The sequence below is a fragment of the Exserohilum turcica genome (genome assembly GCF_000359705.1).
Source record: "Exserohilum turcica Et28A unplaced genomic scaffold SETTUscaffold_17, whole genome shotgun sequence".
In the NCBI taxonomy this organism is placed as follows: Eukaryota; Fungi; Ascomycota; class Dothideomycetes; order Pleosporales; family Pleosporaceae; genus Exserohilum; species Exserohilum turcicum.
In genome coordinates, this window is record NW_007359992.1 from 317,028 (window position 1) to 335,799 (window position 18,772).

At 52.5% G+C, this 18,772-nt stretch overlaps 8 protein-coding genes across 8 annotated transcripts; 3 read left to right on the forward strand and 5 right to left on the reverse strand.

The window, feature by feature from the left end:
• Nucleotides 1–35: 35 nt before the first annotated feature.
• SETTUDRAFT_130315 (uncharacterized protein) lies at nucleotides 36–1,482 on the reverse strand. The gene has a single exon (XM_008026260.1). The coding sequence runs from the start codon at nucleotides 1,367–1,369 to the stop codon at nucleotides 206–208; it is 1,164 nt and encodes a 387-aa protein (XP_008024451.1). The 5' UTR covers nucleotides 1,370–1,482; the 3' UTR covers nucleotides 36–205.
• A 160-nt stretch (nucleotides 1,483–1,642) lies between these two features.
• On the forward strand, nucleotides 1,643–2,601 carry SETTUDRAFT_27877 (uncharacterized protein; the record flags this gene model as incomplete). The annotated part of the gene is made up of 2 exons (XM_008026167.1): nucleotides 1,643–2,536; nucleotides 2,590–2,601. The coding sequence occupies 2 exons, from the start codon at nucleotides 1,643–1,645 to the stop codon at nucleotides 2,599–2,601; spliced, it is 906 nt and encodes a 301-aa protein (XP_008024358.1).
• A 24-nt stretch (nucleotides 2,602–2,625) lies between these two features.
• Nucleotides 2,626–5,307, reverse strand: SETTUDRAFT_27878 (uncharacterized protein; the record flags this gene model as incomplete). The annotated part of the gene is made up of 3 exons (XM_008026168.1): nucleotides 2,626–5,020; nucleotides 5,070–5,124; nucleotides 5,178–5,307. 3 exons carry the CDS (start codon nucleotides 5,305–5,307, stop codon nucleotides 2,626–2,628), a joined length of 2,580 nt encoding a protein of 859 aa, XP_008024359.1.
• A 439-nt stretch (nucleotides 5,308–5,746) lies between these two features.
• SETTUDRAFT_168738 (uncharacterized protein) lies at nucleotides 5,747–6,373 on the reverse strand. Its single transcript, XM_008026261.1, has one exon. It carries the CDS (start codon nucleotides 6,285–6,287, stop codon nucleotides 5,835–5,837), a length of 453 nt encoding a protein of 150 aa, XP_008024452.1. The 5' UTR covers nucleotides 6,288–6,373; the 3' UTR covers nucleotides 5,747–5,834.
• A 248-nt stretch (nucleotides 6,374–6,621) lies between these two features.
• On the reverse strand, nucleotides 6,622–7,640 carry SETTUDRAFT_108457 (uncharacterized protein; the record flags this gene model as incomplete). Its single annotated transcript, XM_008026262.1, has 2 exons — nucleotides 6,622–7,383; nucleotides 7,431–7,640. The coding sequence occupies 2 exons, from the start codon at nucleotides 7,638–7,640 to the stop codon at nucleotides 6,622–6,624; spliced, it is 972 nt and encodes a 323-aa protein (XP_008024453.1).
• A 1,996-nt stretch (nucleotides 7,641–9,636) lies between these two features.
• Nucleotides 9,637–10,961, forward strand: SETTUDRAFT_47093 (uncharacterized protein; the record flags this gene model as incomplete). The annotated part of the gene is made up of 3 exons (XM_008026202.1): nucleotides 9,637–9,726; nucleotides 9,958–10,218; nucleotides 10,274–10,961. 3 exons carry the CDS (start codon nucleotides 9,637–9,639, stop codon nucleotides 10,874–10,876), a joined length of 954 nt encoding a protein of 317 aa, XP_008024393.1. The 3' UTR covers nucleotides 10,877–10,961.
• A 343-nt stretch (nucleotides 10,962–11,304) lies between these two features.
• SETTUDRAFT_160849 (uncharacterized protein) lies at nucleotides 11,305–12,081 on the forward strand (the record flags this gene model as incomplete). Its single annotated transcript, XM_008026263.1, has 1 exon — nucleotides 11,305–12,081. One exon carries the CDS (start codon nucleotides 11,305–11,307, stop codon nucleotides 12,079–12,081), a length of 777 nt encoding a protein of 258 aa, XP_008024454.1.
• A 131-nt stretch (nucleotides 12,082–12,212) lies between these two features.
• SETTUDRAFT_39073 (uncharacterized protein) lies at nucleotides 12,213–13,259 on the reverse strand (the record flags this gene model as incomplete). Its single annotated transcript, XM_008026185.1, has 2 exons — nucleotides 12,213–13,162; nucleotides 13,226–13,259. The coding sequence occupies 2 exons, from the start codon at nucleotides 13,257–13,259 to the stop codon at nucleotides 12,213–12,215; spliced, it is 984 nt and encodes a 327-aa protein (XP_008024376.1).
• Between the last annotated feature and the right edge of the window lie 5,513 nt (nucleotides 13,260–18,772).

Genomic DNA, 18,772 nt, shown 5'->3' on the forward strand with positions numbered 1-18,772 from the left:
GATGACGGTATACCCGCACCGGATCAAAGATAGCAAAAGTAAATGTAAAATATCTTTCAAGGTGCCCGTCACCATGGATTAAGTGAACCCGGCGAGTGCTCCAGCTACTACTCCGCACGACTATCTTTCCCCAACGAGGTTCCTGTTGGCCATCACGGTACTCGTCTGACGTATGGCTGTACTTAACGAGCACTTATGCCTATAACTAGTCTTCAAGAGCCATGTCAACCACCAACTTTCCTCCTCTCCCATTCCGATACTCATCAACCAGCTCGTTCAGCCTCGCCAGCGAAAACGAAGTCGAAATAGCCCGAACACCGTGTTCAGCCGAAAACTCCAGCATCTCCCGCAGCGTCTTATTGCTCCCCACCAGACTGCCAATGATCTTGATGTCGCGGAAGACGACATCTCGCGAGTCGATATGGAACCCCTTTTCCGGGAACGACACCACAACACAGGTCCCGTGGGCCTTGAGCAGCTTCATCCCGTAGTCAAACGCCGCCTGGCTCTCTGGCAGCACAAGAACAGCATCAAGCCCCATTTCCCCCACTGCCTCCTTGCCGTCCTGCGCACCGAGATCCCGCACTACATCCTCTGCGGCTGTCGCCCGCGCATCCACCACCACCGGCCGCGGCTCCAGCGTCGCCGCCACGCTCCGCGCAAGTCCTAATGCCGCATCCGCAGCCTCAATCCCAAGCACCCAATACCCCATCTTGACGCCGTACTGCAGCCCGAGATGGCCCAGACCGCCACCCGCACCTAGAATCCCCACGCGCGCGCCGCTACGCACTCCGCTCCGCTTCAGCGCCGCGTAGATAGTTACACCCGCGCACATCAGCGGCGCCGTCTCCACAGCCGTCATGGCACCCGGGATCCGCGCTACCTGCCGCGCATCTACAACCGCATACTGCGCGAAGCCCCCCGCCCGACTCAACCCGTTATTCTCAGCACGCACACAGTGCACAGAGTATCCCGCGTCATCGGTCCCAACCGCATCGTCTCTAGCCCTGTCATTCCGACACTCGAAACACGATCCGCACGCGTGGAACGCCCGTCCTGGGACTCCGATCTGCGTTCCAACCGCGAAACTGAGTGCCGCGGCGCTGGGAGACGCAGAGTGCGATTGCACGGTGCCGGCGAACTCGTGGCAGCTGATGTGTGGGAAGGAACGTGGTAGCCCGGGCATTTGGCCTGCTGCGAGTACTGCGTCCGTGTGGCAGTAGGATGCGGCGTTTACTTTGATGAGGAGGTCGTGTGGAGATGTGGGTGTGGGCAGGGCGACGGAGCGTAGTTTGTAGGGCGAGTTGTAGGCGTCGAGGTGTTGGGCTTGCATTGTGCTGGGGAGAGGAGGAGGAGGAGGGGGCGACATGGTTGGAGAAGGGGGATCTTCGTAGTCGGGGATGTAGATAGATGGAGGCGGACTTGTTTTCGTTGGAAATCAGTATGTTAGTATCTTGTTCCTTCTACTACATCGAGTTCCCCACTTTATTTTGGACATGCATCGCAAGAGACGGGATCCCTGCATGCGGGGTATCGTCGTTGATGTGGGGCTGCAAAGAGAGGAGCCATGTCTCTCCCCGACGCCTATAGTCAGGTCCACGGAGTGACTTAACCAGCCAAGTTTCCAATTGCCTCACACATCATGGCGTCGGACGATAGTACCGTCGTGCTCCCAGCACCCGCCCCCAACCAGACGTACGTCACCATTTCCGCGCTGCAAGCCGGCCACCTCACGCTCCCCGAGAAGCTCTTCGTCACGGATGCAGATGCGGAGAAACGAGCAACAGTGCCTTCTCTCTCCTTCCTCGTACAGCACCACTCGTCCAAGCTCGTCTTTGATCTTGGCCTGAAACGCGATTTCTCGGGCTACCGAGAAGCACAGCAACACCACATTGCGCAGCGCCAGCCCACAGTTGTAAGTCCCGATGCGGCGGAGAGTCTGCGGAAAGGAGGCGTGGATCCGGGCGATATTGATACCGTGATGCTGAGCCATGTGCACTGGGACCACGTCGGTACGCCTAGCGACTTTACGCGAGCACAGTTTGTCATCGGAAGCGGGACTATGCATGTCCTTGGCCATGGCGACGGGCCGTTGTATCCAGCCGAGATTTTCAATGCCGATGAGCTGCCTGCTGATCGGACGCGCGAACTGCCTCCTGTTCGGCCAGAAGACGCGGCGCGGGCGTTCCAGCGCAAGACAGAAGGACATGTCTGGAAGCCATTGGCGGGGTTCCCTGCTACGCTGGATTTCTACGGCGATGGATCCATGTATGTCATTGATGCGCCGGGCCACTTATCCGGACATGTCAATCTTCTTGCGCGGACTGGGCCGAAGAAATGGGTGTACCTTGGTGGAGACTGTTGCCATGACCCGCGCATTCTGAGTGGCGAGAAGGGCATTGCAAGATATGATGACGGGAAAGGTGGCTTGAGAACTGTACATGCGGATACCCAAGCGGCAACTGAGACAGTCAGGAAGATTGCAAGATTTTTGAAGCGAGGAAACGTCAAGGAAGAAGGTGACGGCGAGGTCGAGGTCGAGGTTGTCGTGGCGCACGACAAAGCGTGGGCTGAGCAGAACAAGGACAGATTCTTGCCTAGGCATATCTGATACAAAGAGGTGGCTCATCCTGATTCCAGCATATCAGCATAAAGATTCAACGAACTGCCGATTATATCCACCACAGCCCAAGTTTGAGATCCTTTGAATATCATAGCCCAGACTCTAAGCACCCCGGCACTGAGCTGTTTCGTGAAGTTGGGCGAGCTGGGCGTGACATCGGGCGGCAAAGCAAACTCGGTCTCGTCCAGCATGCTTTTTACAATGGCAATTATGCGGTTCTCATCCTCCGTGACAGGCGGATCAGGATCCCGTACCGAAAGCGCCTCTAACCACTTGCTCATGAGATACGCGCATTCCAGTGTGCACAAAGAATGCTGAATGCTCCAGATAAAAGGCTGAGTCTTTGCAACAAGCCGATAGCCAATCTTGATGGGTATCGAGAGCGCATGCGCCGAGTGTAATACAGCCCGAGTAATCTTGGCGGAGCGTCGAATAGCAGGCCCGGCGCGAAAGGCATTGGCAATCAAAACCGGGTCTCTAGTTTCTAGCGCTCGGCCCGCTGTATCCACATACAAGCGCATGTAGGCCAATCGAAGCAGAGCCGTTGAATTGAAAGCAACAGGACCATTCCGGTTCAAGGGATCGAGCGAAGACTCGGGGTTTTGGCGCCATCCAGTTTGCCAGTTTCGGAGTGCTTCCTCGAGCGACGCAACATCTCCTGCGCTGAGATCGCCGGGGCCGTCATACCTGCAGCGCGCCACTTGGCGAAGAAAGAAAATGTGCTGGATCAGGGCGTGAATGAGGGCGTAGTTGCCAGAAGACGAACTGAATTCGGTGACTTCCCGACCTTGTTTTGTAAATAAGCGCTTCAAAGCGTCCTGGAACATAACCTCTGGAGGACTTTTCTTCCTGGCCTCTCTCCACAAGGCCTCGGTAGGTGCTTTGAATTCGGCTACATTGCAGGGCAGTGGAAGCTTGACCTCACTTGTCAACAGAAACGGCGGAATGTTGTAAACTATACAGTGTAGGTTAGAGAAGCCGTATACGATGAATTTGGTTCTCTTTATAGTTTCGCGGTGGATCCAATCTGTCCAGGAAATGTCGCCGCGGAGTGGCTCCATCTCAAGGCCGTCATCGCGAATGAGCGTGGCCAAGATACTCTGTATAGCAAGCGCTTCTCGTAGAATTTCCTTATGCTTAGCCCACGTCGACAGTGCCATGAGTAAAAGCAGGGCTTGTGACGTCTGCATAAGGTCTTCTCCATAAGCAACAGTGTCTTCAGGCGGCAGGCCAAGCGGATCCGTGCTGGAAACCTTGCGCGGAGGACTGCGCATATAGGATTCAGCTTCGATGTTTTGCGAGGATGGAGAGGCTGAATCTGAAAGATTTTGCATCTTCACCAGCCTTGCGTCGCGCTTCTTGATCCGTTCTATCGCAATCGCTTTGCTGACGTTGAAGAGCTGTGCCCCTTTGTCGGCTTCAAAGGTATACTGTGCGCCAACTGCCGCCATTGCCAACAGTAACTCAATTGAGCAATTGTCCACAGACATGGTGGATATATGGAGGAATGGCATGTGTTGGTGGAAGCTGTTGATGTATGCAGCAAAATACCTGCACAAAGCTAGTCGAGTTGGGAAAACAAAGTCGGAGGGTACGACAGAGGAGAACTGTGTGAGCATCTCAAAGACTTTCTGCCGATCTCCATGTGAAACATCTGTGATTGACTTTTTCCGTGGTGGTAGTTCTTGCGTAGAATCATCCGGTTGCAAGGAAGGGAACCGGGACCCAAAGCGCGAAAGCGAAGGGGGCTCATCCACTTGGCAATGCCGCCAGGCAGGAGTCGGCATCGTTGTTTTATTAGGGTCGGATATCATCTGCTGCTCGTAGCCAAACGAGTCTGGCGAGAAGAACGGCATAGGCTGTTCAGCATTGATCAGAGACGAAAAGTGGTATGAGTCCAATGGCTCACTATCAAGGAACATGGTCAGATTGTCCAGCGATCCCGGGAAAGTAGATGCGTATATATGCGTGGAAGGTTCAGTGGATATGACCGGATGGTGGGTTTCTACTGTAGTAGCAACGGCCTCGGGTTGGGTGGACATGGGTGTAGCCATGGTATGCGCAGTTCCATTTCCCATGCTGCCGTGAAGTGACTGATACTCGGCAGCCATGGAGAGTGCTGTCAAAGAGTATCCGCTATGGTGGCCGAAAGTCATGGTTGCATGGGGTGTGGAAGGCGGGTGTTGAGTTGACTGGACTTCCATGACGGCAGGCGAGGACATCATGCTGGGAATCTCCGGGACTGGGCGCCCACAGTCGAAGCTGGAGCGCGTTCGCTTGTGTGGGCGCGTCTCAACAGGGGTATCAACAGGCTCAGCGGGAGGAGACTGCTGGCGATTCTGCTGGTTATCCTGACCTTTGCGATGCGTGAGGCGCTCATGGCGCACGAGCAGATCGCTTGACGCGAGAATAAGTCATTGGCATGGCATCAGAGAAGGCGGCGTACCTTCTGGTGAATGAATAATTGCATTCTGAGCAGCTAAAGGGCTTGACGCCGCTGTCTTGAAGCACGTCAGAGGCGGGCTGGGCGCAGGATGTTCATGACTCGACTTACGAATGCGCTCATGTCGCTGCAAGTGCTCGAGCCTCGCAAAGGCGCGCTGGCAATGCGAGCATTGGAAGCGCTTCTCCTTCTTGCCAGGCTGGGCTTGAGTGTCTTGCCCTTCGCTAATGGCGGCTTCCATGAAGAGCCAATGGCAGCTCTGCCGTCAGCGCTGTGGCTCGCTCTCGGGATTGGTGGAGCCGGTCGTGGCCAGATATCGGAGCAGAGCCAGGAGCCTGTGTGGGTTGTTTTGGAGACGGTGGGATAATGTGTGTGACAAGGTCGGAGACAGATTGCAGCTGTGTGGGGAAGAGGTTAAAGTGTGGAGTGCTGCCGGTTGATATGCGGGGTGCTGAGGGAGCCGGCAAAGCCACCAATCAGTCTCTTGGCATGGCCGCGGCGGGCTGTGTGTGCCCATGACGAAACGAGGACGTGAGATTGTTTCTTGTCTCTGGCAGCAAGAGGCTTGTATTGTGATGATTTGGGTGTCTAGGCCACGGCAATGCTGAGTGCTGAGCACTGCCAACACACGCACGCGAGTCACATGTTCGCCGCTCGGGCCGCGCAGTCCCCGGGGGGCCCCTCCCCCTCGCCCTCCCCACCTCGTCCCTCTGCCGCCATCGCCACAAGTAATCAATAAACACAACACGTCCCACAGCTCCGCGCTCTTCACGCCCGGGCGCTTCGGTTGCCCAGCTCTCGAGGCATCTCGCCCTTCTCGGCCATGTCGTCCAGCACCTTCTCGGCCGTCTTCATGGCATCCACGCCAGCCGGCACCCCGCAGTATGTCGTTGCGTGGATAATGGCCTCGCGGATCTTCAGCTCCGACAATCCGTTGTTCCTGGCCCCCCGGATATGGACTGCCAGTTCAGGGGCACGGTTGAGGGCCATGAGCATGCCGATGTTGATTAAACTTCGCTGTTTCTTGTCGAGACCTGAACGCGTCCACGCGTAGCCCCAGCACATCTCGGTCACGAGTTCCTGCCCGGCGCGCGAGAACTCAGTCGATCCGTTTTCGAGTGCGCGGTTGACGTACTCGTCTCCCACGACGCTGCGTCTCATCTTCAGCCCCTCATCGAACAGGTGCTTGTGTAGCTCGTCGTATTTCGGGTCTGTCGACATGGTCAATGCTCGTCAAGGACGCTGCCGGCGGCTGGGTGACACGAGATGGGCCTTTTAGCAGTGCTTAGGAGAGCAGATGAAATCGCAGTGCAGAGTGGCTGTGGGAGGAATACAAAGAAGACACGACGGTAACTGTTGGGCCACTTGCTTGTGCAGGGCGGATTGGCGGCACCCTCTCGGCCGTTACCCCACCCCGGAGCTTCCCCAACTTCCCCACGCCTGCACTATTGAATATGCACGACTAGCCGCAGAGAGGGGCCATCGCTCATGCTGAGTAGTACATGCAGTTCCATGCATCTGAATGAGGGGTTTTTCTCACCACTTGATTTGCCGCTCATGGGCCGTTCGACGTGGCCTGCCAGTCCTCCTGTCCGCCAAGATAGCGATAAACCACGCGAGAGTCCAGGTCTCTACAACGTTCATCGTTTGCGGCTCCATCATATGTCTCCAGGGCAACATCACCCAGCACGTTTCGCGAGCCCACTCTCTTCGCCATGTCCAGTGCCAAGCCAATGTCCTTGCGCATCAACTGCACCTTGAAGCCTTGCTTCCATCCTCCAGACGATGGCGATTCAGCGTAAACATGCGGAACAGGGCAGAACTTGTCGCATATGGTATTCTGAGCTGTCCCTGCAGCATACACCTTGGCCAATGTACGGGGATCCAGTCCACTGCGCATGCCCATGTCAAAGGCTTCGGAGCAGGCTATCGCAATTATGCCAGAGAGGTAGTTGTTTGACAGCTTTGCTGCGAGACCGAGCGACGGCCCCCCGCAGGGTATTATCTGCCCGCCCATGAGACCCGCCAAATACCTGAGGCGTTCCATGTTCGGGTCCGACTCTGCGCAGCCCAGGAAAAAGGCAATGGTACCTTTGATCGCGCCCACCACACCGCCGCTAACGGGAGCATCGTAGAAAGCAGCCGAGGCAAAGTTTGTATCAACATGATCCTTCACTGCTAGACTTGTTGCCGTGTCTATCGTCGAGCAATCGATAAGCAGTTTGTTCGAGATGTCAGTACTGCATACGCCGTTATCGGGATCGAGATATACAGATCGCACGTGCGCTCCCTCAGGTACCATGGTTACAATGATGTCCTGCTCGCCGGTCAGTGCTGATGACATGCATTTCAGCTTCAACATACAGCTTGCTGGGCGACATCTTTCGCGCTCCTCCCTTTCAATACCCTGTTGGGGAACTCGGCACATGCGTCGTCTACCGCTTGTTCAACCACATCATAGACCCATATGCGCGAATCTTCCGGTAGCTTTCTAGCTAAATGCGACATCATTGGTAATCCCATGGCACCCAAGCCGATCAATCCGAGCCTTTGAAACTGATTCGATTGCGACATCTTCTTTGACTGTGAAAGAGACTTGGGGGGCGGTAGGGGTTCAACTCGAACGACACCAGATAAAAAGGTCAATATCACAGCTAGATTCTCTACGGGAGTGTAAAACACGTCGAATCGCCTGTATCCATAGTAGCCGAATAGCGATTACTAATGTGGGGTAAATCGTCTCCACCAGGCGATTCAATCGACTTCCCCAAACCCGGTCACGTGCATCTAGCCGATCCCAACTAAGCGGTACCGATTGAATCGAGGGTAAGAAATTAGGCACAGGTCATGTGCCGTGTGAAGCTATCCTCTTGGCCACCTTCAGCCCGGTATTTCCCAGCAAACAACATAGAACTCGAAGACGCCAGAAGGCTGATCCAGGCCACTCTCACAATCAATAAGAAGAAGATGGCTGTTGTTTCAGTGCATGCCCTGTCCTGCGGACATTTTTCACTTCCAGAGTAACGTCAAAGTATAGCGAGTGGCCGAGAATAGCGAGTGACCGAAAATGCCAAGCCCCCATCAACTTTCACTACTACTCGCGATGTCTCAACAAATTCATTCAAAAAAGTCTTCAAAAGAGTCTTAAGTACAGCTTGCAATTCAGGCTATTAAATGCAACGCGACAATTAACATTCCACGCGCTGCAGCTCTCTACAACGTGCCTAAACGTACCCTAAGACGAAGACTCGCAGGAAAGCCTTCTCGACAAGATTGTTCGCCTAACTCAATGAAACTACTTATAACAGAAGAGGAGGTAATTGTTAAGAATATTCTTAATCTTGATGCAAGAGGATTTCCGCTGCGCCTTTCTGCTGTCAAGGATCTAGCTAATTCTTTGCTAGCTGCCCGCCACCGCGACCTTGTTGGCCCTAACTAGCCTAAAGCATTCATAAAGCGTCGCCTAGAGCTTAAGATAAAGTTTAATCAAAAGTACGACTACAAGAGAGCCCTCTGTGAAGATCCTAAGCTTATGCAGGGCTAGTTCCACCTTATACAGAATACCAAAGCCAAGTATGGGATCCAGGACGACGACATGTACAATTTTGACGAGACGGGCTTTATAATGGGCATGCACAACTCGTTAGCAGTAGTCACAGCCTCTAATCGTTAATTAAAGCCAAAATCTCTGCAGCAGGGCAATAAAGAGTGGGTTACCAGCGTGGTTTATGTCAGCGCAGCTGGCTAGGCGATCCCACCCTTCATCATCTTTCAGGGCAAGCACCACCTCTCTGCCTGGTACAAGGAAGACAGCCTGCCTAGGGATTGGGTTCTCGCAGTCTCTAAGAATGGCTAGACAACAAACGAGCTTAGTATGAAGTGGCTAGAGCACTATAACAGGCATACAAAAGAGCGTACTGTTGGAGCCTATCGCCTACTCATTCTAGACGGTCATGAGAGCCACAACTTAGTCAACTTCTAGCAATACTGCACAGAAGCAAAGATTGTTACTCTATGTATGCCTCCGCACTCTTCCCATCTACTGCAGCCTCTTGATGTGGGGTGTTTTTCGCCTTTGAAGAGGGCATATGGGCGCTAAGCCGAGGAGCTGATGCGCAATGGGATCAACTATATGACCAAGATAGAGTTCTTGCCAGCCTTCTAGCAAGCCTATTTTTAGATAGTTACAAAGGATAATATCCTAGGAGGGTTTCAAGGCGCTAGATTGGTTCCACACGACCCAGAGGTGGTGACATTAAAGCTGGATGTTAAGCTGCGCACCCCTTCACCACCTGCTGCTGAAAATCTACACTGGCAGTCGCAAACCCCAAGCAACACCCTAGAAATAGGGCTGCAATCGACGCTGGTGAAGCAGAGGATTCAAATGCACCTAGATAGTTCACTAACAAGTATGCTAGGTGCTGTTGAAAACCTAGTTAAAGGTGCGACTACTATTGCGCATGAGTTGGTGTTAGTTAAGAAACGGGTCTCTAAGCTTGAAGCAGCGAATAAAGCCGCCACGCGAAGGAGATCACACAAAAGAAAGCGGCTATAGAAAGGAGAGACCCTAATGATTGAAGAAGGAGAGAAACTGGCAACTCTAAAGGAGTCTGGGGCGCGTGGTAGTGGGAAGAAGGCAAAGAAGGGAGAGAGCGCTGAAGTAGGCGAACCGTCGCAAAGGCGCTGTAGACGCTGTGGTGAGACTGGACACAACTCGCGCACCTGCAAGCAAGATGAAGAGGTTAATTCTAAATAGATTAGCCTTTTCTAATTTCAATTTACTGTTGTTGTTGCGCTGTAATGGTTGCGCAACGGTGGTGAGGTTGATGGGGGCTTGGCATTTTCGGTCACTCGCTATTCTCGGCCACTCGCTATACTTTGACGTTACCAGTTTGTGCATCCTGTTTCTCGAGAGGCACGCCGAACAGTCCCTTCTCTAGCGTTTCTGATCCAGCATGTGAATCAGACTACCGGTAAACGAACGCGACTCGTCTTCGACCTAGGCCTCAGAAGAGACGTAAACCGATATGCATCACCGATACAAAAGCATATCGAGACCAGGCAGCCGTTGAGCACTGAGCCAGATGTCATTAAGAGCCTCGCCAAGGGCGGCTTGAAGCCGGAGGACATTGACTACGTGATTTTCTCGCATGTAAGCAACCCCGCATACGTGGCTGGTGGCGGATGAGTGATTTTTGCTGTGGCAGGTACACTGGGACCACGTCGGCGAACCCCGAGACTTCCCAACATCAACTTTTATCGTCGGACATGGTGCGCTTAATCTTCTCAAAGGCACCTCGCCATCGCTTCGAGGCGGCCACTCGTTTTTCGAAAGTGATCTCTTACCGGAAGTCCGGACCACGGAACTAGCGGAGCCCGTGGCTTATGGACCGAAGCGGCATGATCCATGCGCGATACCAGGGGAAATCAATCTCAAGGGGCCTTGGAAATCTTACGGCCATCTTCCAGAGGCTCTTGATCTCTTCAACGATGGTTCACTACTTATTATTAATGCACCTGGCCATCTTCCAGGGCACATTAATCTCCTGGCACGAACGTCGCTGTCCCAAGAAGTCTATATGGCCGGCGATGCATGCCACGACAGAAGGTTGTTAACTGGAGAGAAGACGATTGGAGAATGGCACGATACACACGGCCAGGTGTGCTGTATCCATGCTAACCGGAAGCAAGCCGAGGAGACTATTCAGAGGATTCGACTGCTAGAGAAAGAAGGGGTCGAGATTATTTTTTCCCATGACGATGAATGGGAAAACAATCCAGCGAACAGCAGCCGATTCTTTGGCGCATGAGAGCATGCCCATAAGTAGCGCATCACTACACCTGTTGTAAGCCCTATTTATCTGTAAAATTCACATCTTAAAGACCTACATCTACATTTCGAGCGACCGTAAACGTTGATGTTTGGTGTGAGTGGAGCAGATCATGCATGTTACCGATCCCGTCCTTCCCCACACCGGCGTGTTGGGGACAAGTGGGGTCTGGTTGCTAATCGCGAGCCCGCTCCACACCGTCTGGAACTTGTAGCTAGTGTCGGTAGATTCTAAATCTGTCAAGGATAGGCAGATACTAGCTCCTAGCTGTTTGCAAGCCCCGGTTTTGATCAACCTGGATTCTCCCGATCGCCATGTCCAAGAACTATCAACTACAAGCCGCGACTTTCTGACCATCTCAAAGCACTTACTCATACCAACCACTTACACGCCCATCATACACCAACATGGCACTTTCCCCAGAGCAGCAGAGCCTCAAGACTCGTTTTGACGCGGAACTGGGCGCTGCAGCCTTTGACGAGTCGTGGTCCCGGATGCTCAAACACTCACCAGAAATGTTCGCTGCAGCACTGCGACTCACAGCCGTACCAAAGAAGACCAACCATCTATCACCCAAAACACAAGCTCTAATTTCCCTTGCCGTAAGCGCAGCAGCCACACATTTGCACGTGCCCAACATCCACCGATACACGCGGGCCGCCCTCGCAGCAGGCGCCTCGCAAGCCGAGATTGTCGAAACACTATGTCTGACATCGACGCTCGGGATCCACGCCTCCACCGTGGGCGTCCCCCTCCTCTTTGAAGTCCTCGAAGAGCGCGGCGAGGCCATCCAAACAGGGCCGTCGGGCATGACGCCGCAGCAACTAGCCCTCAAGCACGATTTCGAAACCAAGCGCGGATACTGGAACAAAATGTGGGAAGAACAGCTACTCATCGCCCCGGACTTCTTCGATGCCTACACGGAATTCAGCTCTGTGCCGTGGACGAATGAGGGAGGTAAGGGCGTGCTCGAGCCCAAAGTCAAGGAACTGATTTATTGTGCGTTTGACTCGGCCGCCACACACATGTACCAGCCGGGCCTCAAGCTGCATATGAGGAACGTGCTGAATTACGGGGGCACAAAAGAGGAAATCATGGAGGTTTTGGAGTTGGCTACGCTGTTGAGTCTGAGTACGTTGGATGTTGGGCTCGAGATGTTGGATAAAGAGTTGGCGAGGGAATGAAGCAGGCAGTGTTTACTTGATCCACATGTGTTTGCTCGTTTCCATCATAACATGATAAACGGGAATTTTCCAGTTCGCCCAGGACTTTAACATTTTCTAGCAAACAAGTTCTCAAGCCCACGGCTCCATGTCTACGTCTCATCACTCTCATTCAGCCACTTATACACGACCCTCGCATCCTTACCCTTGTACCTCTCATCCCGCATGACCTCTCCAAACGCCTCCAAAGTCGGTTTATCCAGCACTGTTTTCGCGCCGACCATATCCGCCAACTGGCTCCCCATCTGCAGCACCTTTGCACACAGCTCAATGCGAAACCCACCTTCATATCCCCGTGAACTCGGCACATTGGCCTGGATCCCCGGCACGGGATTCGACTTACTCGTCACCCAGCACTGGCCGCCAGACACGTTGATGACGTCGGTTAGCAGCGCGAGATCGAGCCCCATTTTGGCGCCGATGTTGAGCGCCTCCGAGGCCGCGAGCGACGTTATCGCGCTGAGGTAGTTGTTGATGACTTTGAAGGCGGTGCCGGCGCCCACGTCACCGCACAGGAAAATCGTGTCGGGGCGTCCCATGTAACTGAGATATTGTTTCGCCGTGGGGAATATCTCCTTGGTGTTTATGCCCGCCATGAAGGCCAGCGTGCCGTCTTGCGCGCCCATCGGTCCGCCTGACACGGGCGCATCGACAAATGCCAACCTACTGGCGGCGGGAGATGCTTCTGCTGCCCTGGCGACTTCTAGTATCGTGCTGGTTTCAATGGTGCCGCATTCCATAATGAGTTTCCGCGCTGTAGAAGATGCCGCTGGTGCATCTTCCACCCCGGCTAGCACGCCCCTGTCTTTGTCGAGGTACACTTGCTTCACGGCGTTGGAGTCGGGAAGCATGGTGATGACGGTGTCTGCTCTTTGCGCTGCTTCATACCCTGTTTTTACGACTTCGACGGGCCCTTGGTCGGCGGCTTCTTGCTGGAAGCGCGAGAGAGCCGAGCTGGATACCTCGCAGATGAGGAGGGTGTGGGTAGAGTCGAGGCCTTTGCGGAGATTCAGCGCCATGGGGAAACCCATTACCCCCAGGCCTGTAAAATATCAATGTCAGTTGGGTGGGTTTGGGTGTGTGTGATTAGGGCTGGATGGCGTACCGATGAACGCGACGGTCTTGTCCGGTGGAGACATTATGGGAAGAGTACTGTAAATCAAAAGAGTTTCAATATTGAGTTATTGAGACTTCTCCAACACGACAGCTTTTCTTTCAGTGATGGTGAAAGTCCCCGATTCAATCAAGACGCAGGTTGGCGTTATGCGGTTAATGCACAAAGATCCAACAAACTACCAAAATACATGGCTATGTGATACGACTATATCGGCACCTCCATCAGCGATATTGCTGACTCGAGATATTCCCCACCTTCCCACTCAATATACCAAGCTGTTGTGTTACTGTAGATGCGACCCCGCCTTTGACCCCGCTCTTGGGGAAGGCCATGTCGCTTGCCTCCCCCACATGCCTACACATTGACATCCAGAGTAGGCAATCCCTCGTATGCACGCACTACCTTGTGTATAATATTAGTATATGTTGCAGTATATGTAGTCTCTAGCGGAATATGTTAAAGAGCTAGTCCTTTTTTTTTTGCTTATTAACATTGTAATATTGATTGCTGTATACATTGTGACTAGTGAAATGATATAGAATAAAGGACAAGGAACAGGCCTCAATCCGCAATAGTTAGAAAGGTATAGCCAGGAATACTAGCGCCAGACTTTCGTGTGTGACCTTTTTTATTTCTCCGTAGTTATATTTAATAGCTATTGTTGGTATGCGCGGCCTCATATCAATCACGTGAGCATTAATATACCAGTATATACTTGATTGCGTTGCGAACTCCACCACGTCCGCACGTCGAAATCACTCAGAAAATGAATACACGGTATACTTACAGCACCTTATCAAATAGACTTGGCGCGTGCAATAGAAAATGGTAATAACAAATCCATACTCTACTCACAAGGAACCCCTTATCGTCGTAGCCGGGTTTTCGGGCAGGTATTATTCTCCCTGAGAGAATTTGTACTCAACCCTAGTAAGACACTGTTCCTCGATTATCGAGTACATGGTATCTGCAACAACACGCCATTTCCCAAGGTGCGTCGCTTCTGACTCGCCTGAGTCGTCTACAGACACCGCATTTAGTGGGAATGCTGAGACGCGTCCCCACAGTAATTAATGATAATGGGGTCACGCCATGGATCTTGATTTATCTTCATTGGGCACTCGCGAGAAAGAATCTTACTTCAGCCTCACATGCTGACTGCAAAGTTTCTCAACTACAAGAAATCACGCTGCTAATTTTAACTTCAGCATCTTCGTACGAATCGCAATCCCGAATTCAGCTAACCACACCAGAAATTCGGTGCGGCTCAACACACGCGGTTTGGTAGCTTTAATAAGCCTCTCCACAAGCGATAGGCGCATCCAATGGGGCGTCTAAGACACATCCAGGTAGCCTACCCATGTGAATTGGACTTAATTTCCCCCATTGTGTGGTTCAACCATCAAACTAACGTGCTTACTTATCAATCTAGCGTGTAGAAACCCCATTTTCCCGCTGCCGTTGCCATGTCACCCCCCATCAAAATATGCAGGACAACAGGCAGACGTGAAACATGCTAAAAGCTGATTCTCAAAAGAAAGGTTGTGTTATTTTGGTGATAGCGAGTTGGAGGGGGGCAGTTTGATGACATACATAGACACGGACTGTACATCCGAAAGCACCCAGGAGAGAGAAGATTTTATTTTTAATTTGGATTGGAATGAAATATTGAAGATGCAAAAGCCCCAAGGGCATACGTCATTTAGGTTTAAGCCATGTTTCCTTATGGATCTGGGATTTGTTTTGGAAGGGGGGGGGTTGTAGCTGGCCGGATGGAACTTTCTGATATAAAAAAAACTTGAAGATCTGCTGGGAATACGTGTACGTGGCTACGCGCAGGGGGGCTAGCGGGTAGACTAAGATTGTTTCTACCAACGAACGCGGCAACAGCTGGTCTGAGAAAACACCGGAAGCCCCCATGGCATTCGTTCCGCGGAAGTAGACGGACGACAAGAAGCGAGATGTTGGACCCAGAAGGGAGAAGCAACACACTGGGTTGATTTAGTGCCCGACACCTCGCGTGTAGGTTTATCCGCCAGGACCCTTTGTGCTGCAAAAGTATGAGAGGCGCAGCTGAATGGGATGACGTGGAGTGATGCTTGTGGTCAAGAAGAAACGTCGAGATCTTCAAGCAAGGTCATCCAGGCGGAGCATTCACTCGAGAAGAATCAAAGGCCCCGGGAGGCCGAGCTCGCTGCCGGAACCGCCATTGCACAATTCGGTAGATGCGAATTGAAGCCGAGCCGAATTTGTCAAATGTGTAGAAGACCGGAAGTAGCCTGCTTCTCACCCGGAGATATGGTGGAGAAGTGATCAAGTGAGCGAGTAGACTTGGAAGATGGAAGAGCAAGCTTTCAAGAGTAACATCATTCAAGATGGATTCATAGAGAGCAGAAATCCTCCAGACCATGAAAACGTGATTATCCCCTGGCAACATCGTCAGGAAATCAATATCCGACTCTACTCTCCCCTCTCCCCCCTTTCCTAGTCGCGATGCTCACTCCTCAGGCACTACTTCCTCATCGCACCAACAACACGGTACCCAACCGCCACTCGACCCACTCGCCCAAAAATGGCATCTTTTTTGCATCCTTCTCCACCCCCCTTCGCATCTTGAATGTTGCACAACAAATGCTTTCGCTTCATTCTGCCCATCCAAGACGTGTGGTTTAGTTCCGATCTGTAAATCCAAGTTATATTTTATGATGGCGAGGTCACGATCGGGGGGATCCGGCGTGCCATCAGGAAATGATTTTTTTCGTCTTGCACAAGGAACAAAAAGGAACAACATAGCCTTTGACGTCCAGGTGCCGGTATGAGGGGACGGGGTGTGAAGATCCGGAAGAAAAGACTCTTTCTGTCTGTCTGTCTGTCTGTCTCTCACACCCACCAGCGGTAGTCGTGAACAAAAGGCTCCATGCAAGTGCAATGCTGGAGAGCACGGACACTTTTTTTTCTCTATCTCGCTTTTTTTTTCTCTTCATGACCCTCACCCTCCTTCATGTCTTTTTTATCCCCGGCTCACACAAGTCTCCGAGTAAACGACTGGTTGCGTAGCTGTGTAGTCATACGCATGGGCCTGGTGTAGATCCAACTTGGCATGCGTGGCTTGAGCAGCCACACAAGGACGGGGGGGTCGGAGCGATCGACAGCCAGCCACGGGGGACGGGGGGGGATAAGGTTGGCCTGGCCTCCCAAAGGGTGTGCATGTAAGGACATGGTAAAGCAGAAACTAGCAGACTGGTGTGATCCTTGCTAGGTCATCTGTGTGTTAGCAAGCCAGAATTTCTTTGGGTGGTGGGCAGTGCGGCCTTTTTGTACTTTTTTTCTTTTAGATTCTTGAGCGTTATTCTTTTTTTTTCTCGGCGGAGAGGGGGGGAGGGGGGAGTGGGTATCCTTGACCATGTAAAAAGCAAACGCTCACTCCCCCCCTCCTCCCCTTGTTTCGAACTTTGTTTGCTCATTGCTGTCTGCCCACTAGAAGGAAATAAGCAAAGCAGTGTTTTTCGGGCGCAAACAAAGAAACATGAAAGAGAGACACAGGCCACGCAGTCTTGCGCTCGTTGAGGATCCTCATAATCAGGTCGCTTGGTTGGTGCCGCTTGGAGAGGCCGAAAGGGGGTTAAGGGTTCAATCCACTGGGTTTGCCTGCAGCGGGTTGTAATGGTGTGCGTCGTCCGTAGAGGTCCAGTTGTGTGTAGTGGGCATAGGCGTACAGGCAACAGGCAGTCGTGGTATGTGCATTTGCTCCGGATTCCTATCTTGAGGTATTACTCAGTGGCGTACTCATCTCATCCACATGGTCCAATCCAAGGCGTTACAGATAGTGCATGGCTTGAAGAGTGGATGCCAGTGGTAGAAGACACCCTGGTAGACTGCGATGTCGATGTCGATGGAAGGCTATGGTTTCACAAAGGTGAACGATCCCGATGTCCAGAGAGCATGGCGGTGCTATCGCGAGGTGTGTATCGTACGTAGTGGGTGGTTAAGTAGTACCATCTCGATACTATGTAAGCAGGCAAACCTGAAATCCCATCTGCGTCATAGCCGTCTGTGTCTGACGGGCCGTTTCGCACTTGCTAACGATGCCGATGTTCGTAGATCACGAGGCTCTTGCTCTCACCGACGAGAGCAGTTCAAGCGTCGACCTGCGATCTCGATGACGGTCAGCTGCCCTATACTACCCTTGACATATACCTGCAGTCTAATTACGGCAAGCAAGGGAAGGCCCGTCGCAAAGGTGGTGTACGATCCCGATGGCTGTAGATCGCGCAGGTGTGGGTGTTGGAAAGGTGGCTGTCTACACACGTCGAGATCGAGATCGCAATGGTAAGAAGCACATTTTGTAAACTACCGTACGCCTACCACACGCTTGAACGCTATCGCCGCGTGAGCAGGCTAGGGAACGCCCGTTTCACAACCGCCAGCGATTGCGATGTGAGTGGGCCGTAGAGCGTTATCGAATGAGGTACGTGGCTACAAAGTAATCTCGATCTCTCGATCCCCATAGCAAAGAAGCACTCATGTACCGGAGTCTACTGTCCTTTCTACGAGACCCACCCCCAGATCGGAGGTTTCGTAACGGTGAACCACGCCGATACTCTCTAATCGCTGCTTGGTCATTGCTATGGGCGGAGGTCTACACCGTGTATTCTAGTGTAGTTGGATTTGGGAGGACAAAGTAACATAGAGGCAGAGAGTGGGGAGGATGAGGTTGGCTTGGGACAACGATCTCGATGACCGCAGGCATGCATCTGGTATCTCTCTCTATTCTAGGGAGATCACCGCATGGATATATCGAATGTTTCACTCATCTGTCGATTTCGATCGCTGTAAACCTGTTTCTCACGTATACAGGCATCACTGTTTGTGTGTGTGGGGGGTGGGGGAATGTCTGTATCGCGCCTAGTACTCGACACTTATCTATGAGATCATTTGGGGGGGGGGGGGCAGCAAAGGAAGAAAAGAAAAAGTAATAATGTGGGTGTGGCGCGTATTGGCAACCCTCACAATGTCTCCTTCTGGACGGTGGAGTTATTGGAAATCCTAAAGCCATGTAGTATACTGAACATGGGGTGTGTGTGTGTGGACATTGAGCGTGACCACAACTTGGTTGCACACCAACTGGGTAGAGGGTTGCTGCGCGAGCCACACGCAACAAAAAGCGTCGTGTGCGCGTTTGATAGAATGATTTGCTGCAGCCTTCATTCGTAGAGCATGCGGTAGCCACGGGCGAATGAGCGTTGCCAGTATGATATGCCCTCTCTGGAATACCAGCGCTGCTCCCCTCGTCCCCCTTGAACATCTCGGACCCGTACCATTCAACACTCGGCGCAGCGAATCCAGCCTCACACAACTCCAACGCAACCGGGCCATTTGTTCGCTACAACACCGCACAGTACCACGACAGTAGCTAGTAAGGTAGTCAAATAAACCATTTGCGCAAAGGCCACACCACAATGCCTCTTTTCTCCCCAACACTGCAACCCTTTCTTTGCCCTGCCGCTCTCTAACCTTTACCCCCCCCCCCCCCCC